Here is a 17,365-nt window from a genome sequence, read left to right on the forward strand (position 1 = left end):
GCTGCACTTTTGCTTCCAAAGGAACACGAACACCAGAAGAAAGGTGAGATCGCCCATTCGCCTCACCTCTTCTCTTGTACGAGTTAGTCCCTTTGTTCCTTCTCCCCCAAACCCCTGTTCCTCCTCGAAAACCCTGTGAGCTTCTCTTCCTTTGCGTGTCGTCCCAGTTCTTCGATCGCGCACGTTATGTGTCCTCAATCTCTTGCCTCCGCTTCTTCTGTTTAATGCTGATGTTCTACACTGTGCTTCTCGTTCTTGGTTTCGGTTTTAAATCGTAGATTACAACAGACACCGCGGGGTTGTGGGGAGATTTGAACCTTGTTTCCTTGTTCGTAGTTTTGCTCGCACTGGTGTTGTCTTGGTCTTGGAGTTGGAGGAGGCAAATTATCGAGCACCTATTGATCAGTGGTGATCTCGACTGGCCCTATCTTTGAACTCGACGGTATTCTTCGTCCAACCATATGCCTCTTAGCGGGTGATCGATTCGAGCCCCGTACTCCTGCTGCTGTTCTAGATGCAAGGACTTTGGAGTGGTTTTAATTTCGCATTGTTCCTAATCATTCGTGTGCCCTGCAAAACTAATGTGTATTATAGTTAGATCCTTCGGTTTGTCTCTTGCATTCTGTTGTTCTGAATCTCTCTGTTCATCATTATTGCAGATGGTTCGTGCAAATCCTTTTGTGCCCATGTGGCGCAAGACTCATGCGAGGTTCGGTTATTCCCGTACGCCCACTTACGAGGAGCTCGCGGTGGGCGGAGCGTCCACTGGAGCGGTGAGTGCCGGAGTGGTGGTGGATGGAGCGGCAATTGCCGAAGAGGCCGCCGAAGTGGCGGCCGAAGGAGAGCCAATCGCCGTAGCGGCCGCCGAAGCGGCGGCGGAGGGAGCGGCAATCGCCGTAGCGGCCGCCGGAGTGGCGACAGATGGCCGGAGCTGGGGCGGCGCGGCATTCGCCGGCGCGGAGGTCGTCGGAGCGGTCGCCGGCGCGGCGGTCGTCGGAACGTTCGCCGGCACGGCGGTCGCCGTTGGTTGCGTTTCAATAGTTTTGAGGTGCAAACCTTGCCGCTTCTTCCGTTTAAATGTTATACCGTTTAATTCTAAGGATGGGTCAATGCCTTCTGGTACTTATGCACTCTGTAACCCAGTACCGGTTTGTTCATTCCTCTAGTTTTCTTGATATCGATTTTCTCGGGGATTTATGCATATTATAATCTTTCAGGAAAGCAAACTCCGCTATGGCAGATGGCAATCAGCCCAGACAGCCCGTGACAACAAAAACTACTCAGAGGGGAGAGAATGACAGACTTGAGTATGCTGTGTCATCTCTGCAAGGTTACCGCGGAAACATGGAAGATGCTGTGAGTAACCTTCCTGCTTCCAGTGTTCCGTACACCAGTGGCAAGATATTTCCACAAAATACATGGTTTATTTGCTAGCAATTTTGGTGAATACTAAAGGTTAACGGGTAGTCTTCTTATTCTCCAGCATGCATTTGAAGATTTCGATGTTCCCACTGCCACATCCTTCTTTGGTGTTTATGATGGTCATGGAGGTAGATATTCAGTCTCATCTTCTTCTGAACAACAGAATTCAAATCTATGATGCAAAATTGAAAAGATATTCAGCTAGTGGCATTCATAACGTTTCTTAGACTTAGATGTATCATCTTCATTACTTACAGTATTACACTAACAAGTTCTGTTGATCCATCCTCTTTCTTTCGTAATCGATGCCAGTTACTGCAGTAGTCCTGTAAGAAGACTATCTAAGTACTATTCCCTGTTACAGGACCTGATGTATCAACGTATTGTGCGAGACACTTTACATCTTGAGATTCGCAAGCATCCAGAGTTTACAAATAATCTGCCTACTGCAGTGGATGGAGCGTTCTTCAGGTTTTTTTATAGCTAATTAATTGATGCATTCTATATTCTGAGGTTGCACAAATTCTAAGAGTTTTCTACCAGTTTTACCTATTATTTTGTTCATCATGGTACCTGTTGCACATGTGTATATCACATTTGCAATCTCTGCTACTTGACTGTTGCAGAATTGATCAGATGATGACCACAGACGAAGGGCGGAGGGAATTAACTAGGTACTGGGACGCAAATTAACTCTCAAGGATATGCTCCTCCGTTGTGCTCGTTTCGAGGTGATATTTTTCTTTTTTCTTTCAAGAAACATATCTCAACTATTTGAATATGCAGAAAGTCTAATGTTATGAAGACATCTATAGTTTTTTTACGGTCGGAAGATATCTATTGTTTACTTCGGCTTGTTTATTTACTTGCAGGATCACCCTGGGCCAATAGAGGTAGGAAGTACCGCGTGTGTGGCTCTCATTAGAGGCAATCAGATCATAGTTGGGAATGCTGGTGATTGTCGTTGTGTACTCTCAAGGAATCGTCAGGTGCAGTGACTACTTCTCATATTAAGTGTCTGGCTGCTACTTAATCAGCACGCTGTTTTCTCTTTTACCTCTGATGGTGCCTAATCTTACTTGTGTTTTATTCAAAGGCAATTGTTTTGACCACCGATCACAAACCAAGTGTTCTGGATGAACGACAGAGAATATTAAACGCAGGACACTTCGTAGAAGTTACTCAAGGTGTCAGTCGTGTTGATAATGAAATCGCAGTTTCAAGATCGATCGGTAGTTATATCTGTTTCTTTTGTTGCTTGAGGGGCTATATAGTTTATCATTGCGATTGATGTTTTTATTATATTTCAGGTGATATGAGGTACAAAAGCAATATAGCTTTGCCCCCTGCACTTCAAGCATTGACTTGTGCTCCTGAAATTCGCTCTGTAAGTGTAACTTAGTTTTGTCACAGAAGTGTAAGTTTGTCTTGCTGGATATGGTCTGATGCAAATGCCTTTTTTCCTCTGTTAGGAAAACATAACCGATGATGCTGAGTTTCTTGTTATGGCATGTGATGGAGTCTGGTAAGTTCCCAGCTCAAATATATCAGTTTTATTATGCTGTGCTCGTGCTCGGATGTCCATGATTTCATAGAGTATTGTAGGGTATTTGCACTCCAAATGGTGGTTAGTTTTGATAGGCCTGTTTCTTGCAAGATAGAGTAGTCTTTAACAAGGAGTTTGTAGATTTCGGTTCAATTAAATTCGTTTTGCTTTGTGTTGGCCTAAGCTGTATCCTCACCGTGTACATATCATTTTGGATGGTTTATCGATGTTACTATAATATTTGTGGCCCGCTTATCTTTGTCAGTTAAGGACATCGTGGAGTGGAGCTAGGAATTGTGGTTTGTGACATAGGTTTGATTTGTTTTCTTTCCCCAGCTCTCTGCTCTAAATTTTACAAACCTCTTCGTTTTTGTAGGGAGATTGTGGAAAACCAGGGATTTATTGATTATATACATGAGTTGTTGGCAGATGTAGGTAATTTCTTTCACGAGCATGTCTGGATTGCCTGCCTGTTTTCTACAAGAAATGGCTTCATACTGATAGGCGTATAAGGGTGGACCAATCTTCTCTTCAATGTAGTAGTACAGAATTGAGATGCATCTTGTTAACTTTTTATTAGATTTGCTATCCCCTTTAACTTGAAAAATGCTGTAACAAACACAGGGAATTCAATGTACTACAGTACTAGTACAGAATTGAGATGCATCTTGTTAAATTTTTGTTAGATTTGCTCCCTGTAACTTGAAAATGCTGTAACAAACACAGGAAGTGAACCTGGGGGAGATTTGTGAGGCCCTTCTTGATTGGTGTGTGCAGCGATCGCGTGAAAACATGACTGTCCTACTGGTTCAGTTCAAGCACAACGCCCAAGCGCCCGCCGAGCTTCCGGTTGAACCAAGAAGATCAAATCCCCCTTGGAATTTCATCAGGCTCGGGCACTGATGACGAGTTGCAGAGAAAGAAGACCAAAGCCCCCTACGAAGTGGAATTCTCAGTTGGAACCTCCTGTTCCCGCAATAGTACAGAGTCCTGAATCTGAGCCGCACGGTGAAACAGAGTTTTGCAGTCCTTTTACCAGGAGAATATGAACCTCGATTTTGCTGCGTAGGATGATTTCACATGAGTACTTTGCTGTAGTGCGGACCGAGATTTGGCTTGAGATCCACTTCAATGCGCACACCTTTCCTGTTCTCTTTTTGAATTGATGCCTAATTGTTGGCTCGTACTCTTTTAAATGGCAATTACATTGAAACTTCTGTATGCTGCTGTCTATACATGACCTCTCAGTCATGCCTGATGCGAATTTCAGAATAGAATTATCTCTGTGTTTTCACTGTGTCCATGCAATGCACTCACGCTCAGTCACCGCACTCGGGTGTGTGTTTTGTATCACTGCTCTGTATTTTGCGCACCTTCACGCTTCAGGTTGTGTGTTCCACTTTGAGTTCAGTCATGCATGACATTGGTGTCTGGGAGAAAGCCTTCGGGCAACACTACTGCAGTGTGTGTTTCCCGCGTGCAGCCTATCGGCAAAAACACGTCCTTGCCACGCCTCTCTTCCAGAAGGTTCTGATGGATTCTTCTATAGAATCCTGGTTCATTGACACCACCTGCATGCAAAAAATTGCCTTCCTCTGGTCGGGAGCTGAGCAGGTCTCTGGTGCCAAATGGCTTGTCTCTTGGAAGAAGATTTATGCCCCTAAACTTTTTGGTGGACTTGGGATTCCCTGTCTTCAGCTGCATGCCGCAGCGCTTCGTGTTCGATGGCTCTGGAAGAATTGGGGCTGTTGTGCCCCTAAGCATATTTTCAGCCGGGACAAAGAGGCGAGATCGCTCTTCAATACTTGTGTTCGTATTGAGATTGGTAATGGTCAACACATTTCTTTCTGGTCTGACCCTTGGTGTGATGGTGTCCCCCTTCTTGATGCCTTCCCTGACCTCTTCGCTCACTCCAAGCAGAAGAATTGCTCTGTCGCCGTTGCCCTAAACAACTCTGTCTGGATCCGAGCCATTAAAAATGACCCGTCTCCTCAGGTCCTTGCTCAGTTCCTCGCCTTATGGGACAGGTTGCAGCAGCTCATTCTCAGAGATGTCGATGACCGCCTGATTTGGAAGTTCACTTCTTCTGGTGAGTACTCTGCTGCGAGTGCATACCATCATCAATTCATCGGCAGAATCAGGGCGCCGGAGTTCAAGCTGATTTGGAGAACCAGGATCCCTCCCAAGATTAAGATCACGGCTTGGCTTGCTTGTCCTGGCAGATGTCTCACCGCGGACCGCTTGGCAGCCCGTAATATCCAACATAATCCAACATGTCAGCTTTGTTTCTGCCACCTAGAGACGGCCATCCATATTTTCTCGACTTGCACCTTCTCAAAGAAGGTGTGGAGTCTCTTACAGCATCGCCTCTCGCTTGCTCCTCTGATTGCCAATGCTTCGCCGGGCTGTTTGTTGCTTCAGTGGTGGAGCTCCTTGACTGACTCACTCATATCTAATGCCAACAAGGAGAACCTAAACGGGCTGATCATGATCTCTTGGTGGTTCATCTGGATTGAAAGAAATAACCGTGTCTTCAATGCTACCGCGATGATCCCCACGAAAATCGCCGATGCAATCTATGATGAAGTGAGGATTTGCCAAGCTGCCGGTCTCAAGGGTGTCCTGAGACTATAATGGATAAAATCTATTGGTTTCACTCGGTTCGCCCCCCCCCCCCCCCCGATTTCCTTTATGCTTTCTTCTCATTTCTTCTAGTCGCTCTAGCCTCTCTAGTCTTCTCTCTTCTTGTTGTTCTCCTTCTGTACTCGTCTTGTTTTTTTCTGCACGAAAGCGCTTCTGTAAATTCCAACTCTTAATTAATTGAACCGGTGCTGCCGTTTTCGTCCAAAAAAAAAACTCCCTCCGTCCCAAAATAAGTGACGTTGAATATTTTTTGCCCCAATGCTGCAATTCAGCACTGGAAACTTCAGTTTGATTACCATTGTTCAATTAACTTAGATGAACTTAAACGGCTCTTAATTGGCTAGATTCAAGCGAGCTCCTTCAGCTGTAAAGTGCAACCTACAATTTTGAACCCCAACAAATTGGTTATGTTAGTGCTGTAAAAAAAAGAGTTACGTTAGCACTGATCTTGTAAGCTTTTCCTTCGACGGCATTTGACTTTCCCGCATATTTGCCCATCGAAGAGACCTGGGTGTATCAAAAAGGGCGGAAAGAAAAAAATGTGTAGGACATGGTTCTTTATCGAGTACACACAATAATCTGTGGACTTCAGGCTTCCGCTTTCGGAAGTCTTATCTCAACTTAATCTTTATGTTGACGGAAAATTGTCATAATCTTAACTAGCGGGGTGGCCTTTGCATATTGTGCGACTAGACTTGTATAATAAAATGACTAGCAGTCCATGCACTGTTACGGAACAATTATAAAAATACTAATAAATAGTGTTCATACAACATTGTTGACCACCGTAGGCAATTTCGATACCTTTAATCAGGGTAAAAATTCAACAGAAATATTGTCTTTGCCGTAGACCTAGGCGCCTAGCCCACAGCCAAGATTTTTCCGAGTGTGGCTCTTGGCAAAGCCACGACACCAATACAAGTGAATGTGCCGCAAATCGAAGACGGACTCATGCAGTCGTGCCTGTGCGTGAGAGTTTGAGGCCACGAGCGATCGAGGGAAGGACAAATTAGAAGTTGCTATCTGCTGGGCCAGGAGCGGAGTGTTGGGCTATTGTTTTTCAGATGAGTTTTCTTTTCTATTATTGGGTTTTTCAGACGAATTTTTTATTTTATTCTTGGGCCTATATCCCTAGTGGACAACAGATTTCTTTTTTTATTATTCAGCTTTTCAGACGAATTTTCTTTTCCATTCTTGCGCTTATATCCCTAGTGGATAATGGGCATACGAACAACGTACGCTGGTCCCTTTTTTATTCTTGGGCTTTTCAGAAGACTTTTCTTTTTTATTCTTGGCCTATATCCCTATTTTCATTCTTGGGCCTATATTCCTTGTGGACAACAGACGTACGTCCGTCCCATCACACCAACTCATACAGACAACGGAGGTACGTCCGTTTCATCACCACCAACTGTAATTTAAGACATAGTAATAGATATTTTATAGGCCTTCGCACAATAAAATGATATTTTATATATTTATTTATTTTAGTTTTCTGATAGATTGATTATATATGCAATTTAGATTTATATATTTGTATGCAATTTAGACTTGTTTAATGATTTTGTAATATTTTGATTGTTTTATACTTTTGTTGGTTTTTATCTAACCAAAATATTATGTCTTTTGCTTATGGTGATATAGATCTTCTGAACGGTAAGACAGAATTTTTGAATAATTGGTTTAAATTCATAACTATATTATTTTGTAGATTAGCTAGTCAATACGTCTTTTAGCAAGAGAGTTGTATTGTATTAGCATGGACGACAATTAAAAAGTGGTGAACTTTACTAAATCGAAAATTGAGACTGAAACAAAAGCAAATTAACCGAGAGGATATAAACATATTTTTTGACTTTGTAAAGCTAGGACTTGATTCGATTCCGTCCAAGGTTTGTTGTTTCCTTACCATGGCCAAATAGTTGGTCTCGAAATACTATGACAGGGGTTATTTGGTTGGTTGGATCAAGAGATATCGAGTAACGAACTGATATGTAGATATCTTTGCTTTTGAATTATATTTGTGTTCTAGTCAGCAAATTATAAGACTTTGAATCAGCATTGTGACTCTCATATGGTTGCAGATGTTGCCGAGTTGTTGTGGCCATCAGCAACTCATGCTCGTATCATTTTTATACTTAATACACAGTCCTTATTGGTGTGCGTGAGAACTTCTTCGCAGACCACATTATAACATGCAACGTTACGCCGGTGTCATGTGTTTTCAAATTGTCACAAATAATGTAAGACTTTAGGCCATATGCATCCTAGATGCAGAGGCCAGAGCTAATATTCCAATTTCTAAAAAGAAAGAAAGATGTATCAGCTTCATTACTTACAGTATTACACTAACGAGTTCTGTTGATCCATCCTTTTTTTTTCTTAATCAATGGAAGTTACTACAATAGTACTGTAAGAAGACTATCTAAGTTATATTCCCTGTTACAGGACCTGATGTATCAATGTATTGTGCGAGACACTTACATCTTGAGGTTCTCAAGCATCCAAGGTTTACAAATAATCTGCCTACGGCAGTGAAGGCAGCGTTCTTCAGGTTTTTTTATAGCTAACAAATTGATGCAATCTTTATTCCGAGGGTATAGAAGTTCTAAGAGTTTTTTCCGGCGAGTGGGGCGAGGGAACGGACAAAGATGGACGCGGTGATTTTCCTCCGGCGGCTAGGTTTCACGAGCTCGTGGAGGGGATATACTTGGTGGGCTAGAAACAAAACAGAATAGTTAAGGCCCATACATGTCTAAAAGTCCAATTATTTTTGATCAGTTAAACAACTCTTTATTCATTGGTAATAATAGTTACAGTACATCATTCAAAAGTAGAGATGCTATACTAGGAGGTGATAAGGAGCCACACTCCAGGAGAAGAGAACTTAGCTAATCTCGCTAATTCATGCGCAACGCTAAAAGTCCAAATTTAGTGATACTGTAGCGTGTCACAGATTAATTGAATCATATTATATGCTTAGAATCTCTACGTGTCCGGTATGTGCACGTACATACACGATCTATCTGAGCAATGGACCAGATCTAACGCAGGGGAAAACAGCGCTCCTCCAAACTTTAGAATCAAGATCAAGATCGAGAAAAAAAGGATCTCCGGCCGCGTCCTCTGTCTGACCCGCCGCGCTGCGCTCACATCTGAGAAGTCATCAGCCGCTCCTGATCGCAGAATCCATGGGACTACCGTTGTTCAATGTTCATGCATGCATAACGTATACTGTATTTTTCTCTCTCGAAAGAATCAAATCCATGCATGCATGGCATGGATCATGATGGATTAATTAGATCAAGAAGTGGCCTGCACCTGGAAGTGGATGGACATGGAAAAAAAAAATCTTCCGACGATCAGCAGTACACGCAAAAGAGTAAGCAGATTTTTTTTCCGGGAAAATGAACATACGGATTACATCTACTAAATCTATTATCACTGGAATCCTAACGTACGACTTAAACAGACGATCCACCAATTCCGTGTGTGAATTTGATTTTTTTTCTTTACAAATATGATGCATATACCGTGTGATCAATCGTTTCAGGTAAAGATCACCTCGCAGTTGATACATGATTAGAACTTTAATTTCAAACACTAAACTAATAGCACCAAACAAACAATCACTCCGTCAGATGTAAAAGTTGATCGACCATTCAAGACATGATGTACTACTTTTACGGTGGTGGGATTGATTATTTCTACTTTCCATCATGTCATTTTAATGATTACCATGTAAATAGTATAACAATACATATCTCTGCCGGTTAAAAAACAAATGACGATTAAAGATGTTTCCGCACAATCGCTAGTTCATAAAAAAGATAGCAATAAGGTAAGTAAATCCATATATAATAAAGTTTTACAAATATACAATAGCCCAAGCTAAGAAGATCACAAGCAACAAACATAACACATGCCCCATGCCACATAGCCTGAATGTCCTCACTACAATCGAGGAAATATTTTTGCATTCAGGCTCGTCAAAGTCGTGAACAATTCTAAAATTTCTAGTGCACTTCAGTCTCGTCTTTCTCCTCCGTGTCTGAAGCACCCTTACCACGAGCCAAATGAAACAATCCGATTTTCAAGCGACGATCTCTGTATTTCCTCAATGCATGGATAAACGTGTGACCCAGTTTATTCATAGTCTTAAAGTTTTCTCTGAAAGGTGCCCATGTAGGAATCTCAAACGTATTGTCCAACCATACAAGCTTTCGGCACTCCTTACGAAGCACTAGTTCATGGCGTAGTGCCGTTGATTTAAGTACAACTGCGGGTTTAGCCAATGTTCTGGTGCCATACTCGTTACGGATACACAGCCTAAGCTTGACCTTCCCTTGATTCTTGCATTGGAAAGGCAGAGGCCAACTTTCTCTTTGAAGAGAAAGAAAAACATCTTCATCGGATTTTCGGGTTGTCACTTCCTGGATGGCATATGGCCGCATGGACATATATCAATACTGGAGCACGTAGTATATGGAAGAAAAACAGACACATGAATTAATTTCGTCGGGCGTACCTGGCGTCTTACTCTCCTCGCAAATCGGCGTATAGAACAATTGGGCGATCTGTTTTTCTTGGTCGCGAGACGAGGCCTTGCCCACTAATTTTTTATTATATACGTAACGATCTAGCTCCTCTGCTATTTAAGGAAAGTCGTTGGCGTAATTGGAAGTAATCCAAGTCGGATTAGCATGCCTCAGGAGGCTGGAGTTGGACTTGAACTCGTAATCGCACGGATGCCTTTAATTTTCTCCCGGGACATAACTGGAAGTAATGCAGTTGAATACTCGGATTAGCATATACGTGGAGTTGGATTGCAACTCGTGATCTCTCTGCCCTCAATCCTCGATCCCTCCAACCCGCCGATGCGCCGCTTTCGTCCTCCCCGATCCCTCCAACCTCCCGATCTTCATGCATGCCCGCTATGGACAGAGCTCTCGGTTTAGCATAAGCGTATACCGCAATCCCTCTTGCCCCTTCTTGCCACTGTTCACGGATATCAATTCGTACTGTCGTAACCAGTAGTACTCCCTCAACTAGAACCACATTTTGCGAGTAAACGCAGCTATCCAATTTTGCCGACGGTTTAATCTGACTTTCCTGCGTGGCGGCGCTACGCACGAAAGCGACGGTCCGATCCTCTGATCTCCGATGCACCGCACTAGGCAGAGAGAGAAGGCGAGAAGGAGAAGCCCTCTGCGTGAGCGCCTCGTGTCAGGTGGGGCGGTGGACCGTGTCCACCCACCAAACAACCGCTGTGCCACTCCGGCTGTCCTCCTCCTCGGCGCGTCCCTATCCGCCTATCGTCTCCTCTCCCTATCCCACCAACCCCTCACCCGTCGTCTCAGCGCACAACACCGGAAAACGAAACCCCACAAAAAAAAAAAGAGGAACAAGAGGCCAGAGCGACCGAGGTCACCGGGGAGCGAAGTCACAGGAACTACGCCAGCTAGTCTGAGTTCTGAGTTCTCCCGTGGCTTATAAAAGCAGCTCCACCACCACGCTCGCCCACCAGCTGCTCTCCCACCAAGAGCTGCTCCTGTTGCCTAACCATCCATCCCGTTCCCGTCAGCTCTGCTGCCCGTAGATCTGCCCCGCCCCGCCGCGCCGGCGTTGCTCTTCCAAGGTCGGTCTCCCCTCTGTTTTTTTTTGTTCTTCTCGTGCGTGTTTTCGTTTTTCCGTCGCATGCTCACCAGTTGTTTGGTGGAATGACCCGCGGCAGATCAGATGGCGATCACGGTGAAGCGGTCGACGATGGTGCGGCCGGCGGGGGAGACGCCGCGCGTGCGGCTCTGGAACTCCAACCTTGACCTCGTCGTGCCGCGCTTCCACACGCCCAGCGTCTACTTCTACCGGCGGGCCGAGGCGGGAGGGGACGCGGGCGCGACGGGGGTGTTCTTCGACGGCGAGCGGATGCGGCGCGCGCTGGCGGAGGCGCTCGTGCCGTTCTACCCGATGGCAGGGCGCCTCGCGCGCGACGAGGACGGGAGGGTTGAGATCGACTGCAACGGGGAGGGCGTGCTCTTCGTCGAGGCCGACGCGCCGGACGCTGCCGTCGACGACTACGGCGACTTCGCGCCCACCATGGAGCTCAAGCGCCTCATCCCGGCCGTCGACTACACCGACGACATATCCTCCTTCCCGCTCCTCGTGCTCCAGGTGAGCTCAATTTCTGGCAGCAGTTACAAATTAGCTAGACTCGGGACGAAGCAAAATTAAGAGGCTGATGTGTAGCTTTCTGATGTGGAACGCAACAATTCTTTATTAGCTGCACTTAGCTCCAAATTTGGCTAACTATAACATCTTCTACCTGATTGGATAACTGATAAATGTTATTAGTTGGGACCCTTGTTCCAGTTTCGATTTGATCCCCAATTCATGGTGGGGATCTTAGAGGTGGACCACCTCAGTCTGTTGTCGATTGGTCCTTATTAACTGCAGTGCTTGTATAGTTCTTCCATCAGGCTAGTTGCTGCTATGCTCTTGTGGGTGTTGGTCTATTTTAGGCTGAGTTGTTATGCTTAGCCAAAGGTCCAGTTAGAGTTGCTTAGAAATTCACCATGTCTATATGGGTAAAAAAAAAAGCGTCAATATCATGTGTCTTGCATTTACCTGGTGATCCAGGCCAATACCTAATCTCGAAAAATTGATTGTCGGAACATCCTTTTAATTTTTAAACATTGAAAACGATTATTTCTATGTTGTCTTGTACCAGTTATATTTAATGGCAATATGCACTCTCAAACACCTTGACAGGCATAACACAAACATTTGAACCATGAAAATAAAGTCCCGCCAACCCAAGAAATTATCAGTACTGGCGCATTTTATTATGTATGCATCATAAGTAGCATATTTGATTCGTGAGGGTTGTGAACTTGTGTTTTTAACTTGCACGTTTTCACAGAGTACATGCCAATCACTCATGACTAATATATGTTGGGACTTGGGAGTTCTGGGCAATTTTGTTCAGCACTAGTACTGGCTACTAGGGCCATATAGCTCATTTGGGCTTGATTGGTCAAACTCGCTGTCAACTATTTGTCTCAAATTTGGCATCAATGCACTTAATTGAGTGCGATATTGACATGTTTGGTTGTTAGACGTGGGCCACCCTGTTTGAGAATTGGATCCCTTGTCCTGTTGATCCCTGTGAGTTCTTCCTTTGATAGAGACTTAACTCAGGTCGCGGCCCACCTTCTGATGACCCTTCTTCACCTACCATTTCATGCCGGGATGAAATATTGGGATTCACTAGGTTGAACCATCCCCGCAACGTCGAACTTGATTTCGTAAAAAAAAATACTCCCTCCGTCCCATATTAAGTGACTTTCTATTACATATATCTATCTAGACGCTTTTTAGGCATAGATACATCCATATTTGGACAAATTTGAGTCACTTCATATGGGACGAAGGGAGTAGTCGTGAAGTGCAAAGTGATAATATTAACTGTTGTCTTTCGGATCTGTTGAAACATGGAGAGTCACTTATGAGATATGAGGTAAACCTTTATCTGTAGAATACAAGAATTGAATATCCTAATAATTGCACGTTAAAAAATTGTCCTTAGTAATTGATGCACGTGCTAAAGATTTTCTTTGTAGTTGAAATTGTTCGCACGGTAACTTACAGAACAGAAAACTGAACCAGAATTTACCAGGTTACAATTCTAGTTTCTGCTGAGCTTGCAATTTCTGTGTTCACTTGTTTGTCGGCAACAGTATGCATCTCACGGGATATTCTTGCTTTGGATGCACACTACATGCCTGTACAGAAATGATTGCCCCACTGGAGCATGTTCCACGTGATAGCTTTTCCTACTATTGTTTGTGCATCCACTTTTCTCATTTTTTGAAGTTAGATATGCATGTGTGTTTAGGTGGCAGGCTAACTTTTTTTCATGCTGCATGTACGTCAATTGGATGTTTATTCATACTGGTTATGCAAGGGCAAGGCCTTATACGCAACAAAACTTTCTAAAAGTTGTGATGACCTGCAGGCATCTTTTAAAAGGCAGAATATTAAAGAGATGAAAAATTAAGAACAAAAGAGCTAGTGGATTTTCCATCTCAAAAGTAAGAGGAGCACCTAGGACAGTAGTGCTAACATACTACTCCCTCCGTCCAACAAAGGATGTCTCAACTTTGACCAAATTTGAATGCATCTATACACTAAGTCATGTCTAGATACCATCCAAATTTTAAGAAACTTGAGACATCTTTTGTTGGACGGAGGGAGTATTAAAGAATATCTATGCTACTTAGCATAAGCATCATCTTGAGTACAAGGAACTGTAATACTTTTCTTCAATCTTAGCTGAACCATTTCCGTCTTCCAAATACTATTATGCGAAAAATAGTTATGTCCAGGTCGATGCTTTTAATAGTTGCTAAACTCCTGGAGAAAGCTAGTCCAAGTACTAACATCAGTTTTACTTTTGAATTAATAAAGGAATTTGTACCAACAACAAGTGGTTATGGTTGGTGCTATTAGTTTGCCAACTTCACAAGAAAAAGGTTGTTGGTTCTTACTTGATCTAATCTGAGCCACCGAGCTACACTCTTTTATTATTGTTCAGGACAAGGTTTGGACCTTGGATCATGATTTTGTGATCATATGTATCTTCTCATGCCTACAATGCACAAGTTATGGATCTGAGAAAGTTTTGTACTGATAGGGTGATGACATGCATGCACAATATACTGCTAAAACTTGAAACTATATGTAACATAGCATATACTATACTCATCCACAAAGGAGCAAACTGTGAAACAATGTACTCCCTCCATCTCATATTAAGTTTTTTTTTTGACAAACAGAGGGCATTCCCTCCGGTTTCATTAAAGGAAACCATGTGTCTGTTAAGTGCTGAAATATTACATATCTAGACGTATTTTAGTAAATAGATACGTCCATATTTAGACAAATTTGAGTCACTTAATATGGGACGGAGGGAGTATGTTAATTCTGACATATTGGTTACGAAAGGGTGTCTAGTAGCGTATCTCACACATTTGAAGTTAACTTGGCAATTAATGTGAAATTTGGGACGAGGCCCCTCTTCGTCTAGTAGTTATAAACTCTCTTCACCCGCACTATGCCATGTTTTTGGAAAATGAAGTTACCTAGTTTAGTCATATGAGTTGTGTTGGTTCTCGCATGCAATTGTTTCTTCATTGATAACCCCATTTGGTAAGGATGCAAACAGGATCCCATGTATATCCTCCTCCTAGGCCATCGTCCAAACCTTCAAGTTAAATTTGAGCAATTTTTTTGAACTAGCAAGTCAATTAAGCGGGATAAGTAGGATCCTGCTTGCATCCCTACCATTTGGTATCTCATTATATCTTAGACAAACTCATGTTAACTTTGTTCATGTTGATTCACCAACTTTCTGTTTTGGTACAAAATCGTCTGATTTTTAAAGTCACATGACCTTTAGATTTATGTGGTCTATCATTTAAAGTAACAGGGACTAGTACAACGGATAAAACTTTATGCGTCTTCAAAATCTAATGTTGGCCCACAACAGACTGGTCATATATTGCGTACAAAGCAAATCAATTATCACTGAACATATTGTCCCGCAGTAGATATTTAATCATCACTATGCACTGATGACATCATGAAGCATGTTGGGCTTCATGCTTAGGTTTAACCGTTTATTTTAAACAACTCTACATTGACATTTATTACTAGCAATTTTGCATGCCTGCATGGCTCTTCACGTGCATGGTTGGCTATTTCGATTTTGTTGCAGCTGGGTTTCAAGTCATATTTGATAGGAATCACAAACACGGACTTCAATGTGGAGTTGAGATTTGGGTTCCTTGCCGTGCACAACTAATGCGTATTATTGTTAAGCACATCTTAAGAATTGAATATCGAGTCAAAGTCCTATTTCATTGTGCTTAAGGATGCCAGTTCATATAAACAAGTACTTCCTCCGTCCCATAATAAGTTCGCATTTTTTTATTTCAAAATGAGTGAATCTACACAATGAAACATGTTATGTATCTAGACGAAATTGCGACACTTATTTTGGGACAGAGGTAGTATATCTTATTGGATCTTAAAAAGTAAAATGGCCATGTTGTTAATTTCAAATAACCAGGTTAATCCAGCCTACAGGCTATAGTTTTGAACACATTTCCAGAAGCGGTCGTAGTCATCTACTATTTCATATATTTGTATTATCGTCTTTATCTCGGCAATCTATTAATCCGCAGAATGGTAGCTGCAGCTGACCATATGCATCCTATTCACCTTAGTAAAGAAAGCTATGAAACATGTCAAGAGGCTAATTCTCCTTGATTTTTTACTCCAGGTGACCTACTTCAAGTGTGGAGGCGTCTCCCTTGGTGTTGGCATGCAACACCATGTCGCTGATGGCATGTCTGGTTTACACTTCATTAACTCATGGTCGGATCTCTGCCGTGGACTTCAAATTGCAATCATGCCTTTCATCGATCGTACTCTCCTTCGTGCCCGTGATCCACCGACTCCATCTTACCCTCATGTTGAGTACCAGCCTGCCCCAGCCATGCTGTCCTCTGCGCCCCAGGTTCTCACTGGAAAGCCAATGATGCCTCCAACTGCTGTGGACATCTTCAAGCTTACCCGCTCAGAACTTGGCCGCTTGCGCTCACAGCTCCCCTCTGGCGAAGGTGCACCACGGTTCAGCACGTATGCAGTGCTAGCTGCGCATGTCTGGCGCTGTGTCTCCCTTGCTCGCAGCCTTCCTCCTGAACAGCCCACCAAGCTGTATTGTGCCACTGACGGGCGACAAAGGCTGCAGCCCCCGCTTCCAGATGGTTACTTCGGGAATGTCATCTTCACCGCCACCCCACTGGCCGAGGCAGGCAAGGTGACCAGTGGGTTAGAAGATGGAGCCACAGTCATCCAGGGAGCGCTAGATAGGATGTCTGATGACTACTGCCGCTCAGCATTGGATTACCTGGAGCTGCAACCGGATTTATCAGCATTGGTTCGAGGAGCTCACACATTCAGGTGCCCTAACCTCGGTCTCACCAGCTGGGTGCGCCTGCCGATCCACGATGCTGATTTTGGTTGGGGACGACCGGTGTTCATGGGTCCTGGAGGCATTGCATACGAGGGGCTGGCGTTCGTCATCCCGAGCTCGAGTAAGGATGGCAGCTTATCCATCGCTATCTCGTTGCAGGCCGAGCACATGGAGAAGTTCCGGAAGCTGATATTCGAGGTGTAAACAGGCCGCATTGCTTATTTCAGAACTAAGTCACAGGGCAAGAAGCTTCAGTTTGTGCTGAACAGGCAGTCTCTTCTCCGGGGTAAACTGTCTGAAGTTTCAGGCCGCATTATTTATTTCAGAAAGAAGTTACAGGGCAAGAAGCTTCAGGTTATGCTGAACTCTTCTCCGGGGTAAACTGTCTGAAGTTTCAAGTGAACATAGTGTGTGTTCTTGCTCTTCTTGAGTACATTCACTCTAATACTTGTCTCCTTGGAGGTCTTTTTTGGGACAACACCTAAACTGCACGTGGTATACAAATAAGACTATCTATTACTGTAAAGAAAAGTATTTCATAGATAAGGAGTTCTGTTCTTTTTTTGAAGATCAACAATGAATGGGTTGTGCACTAGACTGTATAGAGTACAAGAGTATGTTGAATCATGTATCGAAAAACAGATGGAAAAATCTGATTATTTTTTAAGAAAAGAGAGATTGCTTTAGAACCTCATGTAAAATGTGGTGGTTTTGTG

General features: G+C 43.4%; 2 protein-coding genes across 3 annotated transcripts; both read left to right on the plus strand.

Moving 5' to 3' along the window:
- LOC100829564 (probable protein phosphatase 2C 42) lies at window positions 1–4,119 on the plus strand. The gene is given in 13 exon segments (XM_024456208.1): window positions 1–43; window positions 1,218–1,356; window positions 1,484–1,550; window positions 1,787–1,821; window positions 1,823–1,893; window positions 2,049–2,110; window positions 2,113–2,153; window positions 2,295–2,411; window positions 2,519–2,654; window positions 2,733–2,809; window positions 2,895–2,947; window positions 3,345–3,399; window positions 3,695–4,119. Coding segments are annotated over 12 exon segments (1,014 nt in total). The 5' UTR covers window positions 1–43; window positions 1,218–1,233; the 3' UTR covers window positions 3,872–4,119.
- A 6,896-nt stretch (window positions 4,120–11,015) lies between these two features.
- Window positions 11,016–17,343, plus strand: LOC100823638 (hydroxycinnamoyltransferase 1). 2 transcript variants are annotated; one of them, XM_010241775.3, is made up of 3 exons: window positions 11,016–11,249; window positions 11,351–11,782; window positions 15,954–17,343. In XM_010241775.3, exons 2-3 carry the CDS (start codon window positions 11,351–11,353, stop codon window positions 16,851–16,853), a joined length of 1,332 nt encoding a protein of 443 aa, XP_010240077.1. In that variant the 5' UTR covers window positions 11,016–11,249; the 3' UTR covers window positions 16,854–17,343. The 2 variants fall into 2 exon arrangements, with proteins under 2 accessions (XP_010240077.1, XP_003580078.1); XM_003580030.4 differs by having other exon boundaries at window positions 11,017–11,249; window positions 11,346–11,782.
- The last annotated feature ends 22 nt before the right edge of the window (window positions 17,344–17,365 follow it).

Source organism: Brachypodium distachyon, chromosome 5 (assembly GCF_000005505.3).
Source record: "Brachypodium distachyon strain Bd21 chromosome 5, Brachypodium_distachyon_v3.0, whole genome shotgun sequence".
NCBI lineage: Eukaryota > Viridiplantae > Streptophyta > Magnoliopsida > Poales > Poaceae > Brachypodium > Brachypodium distachyon.

Bases quoted from the DNA above. Each gene is read 5' to 3' on its own strand.
- LOC100823638 (XM_010241775.3), top strand. From the start codon at position 11,351: ATGGCGATCACGGTGAAGCGGTCGACGATGGTGCGGCCGGCGGGGGAG. The intron at 11,783-15,953 runs GTGAGCTCAATT...TTTTTACTCCAG, and splicing joins TCCCGCTCCTCGTGCTCCAG to GTGACCTACTTCAAGTGTGG.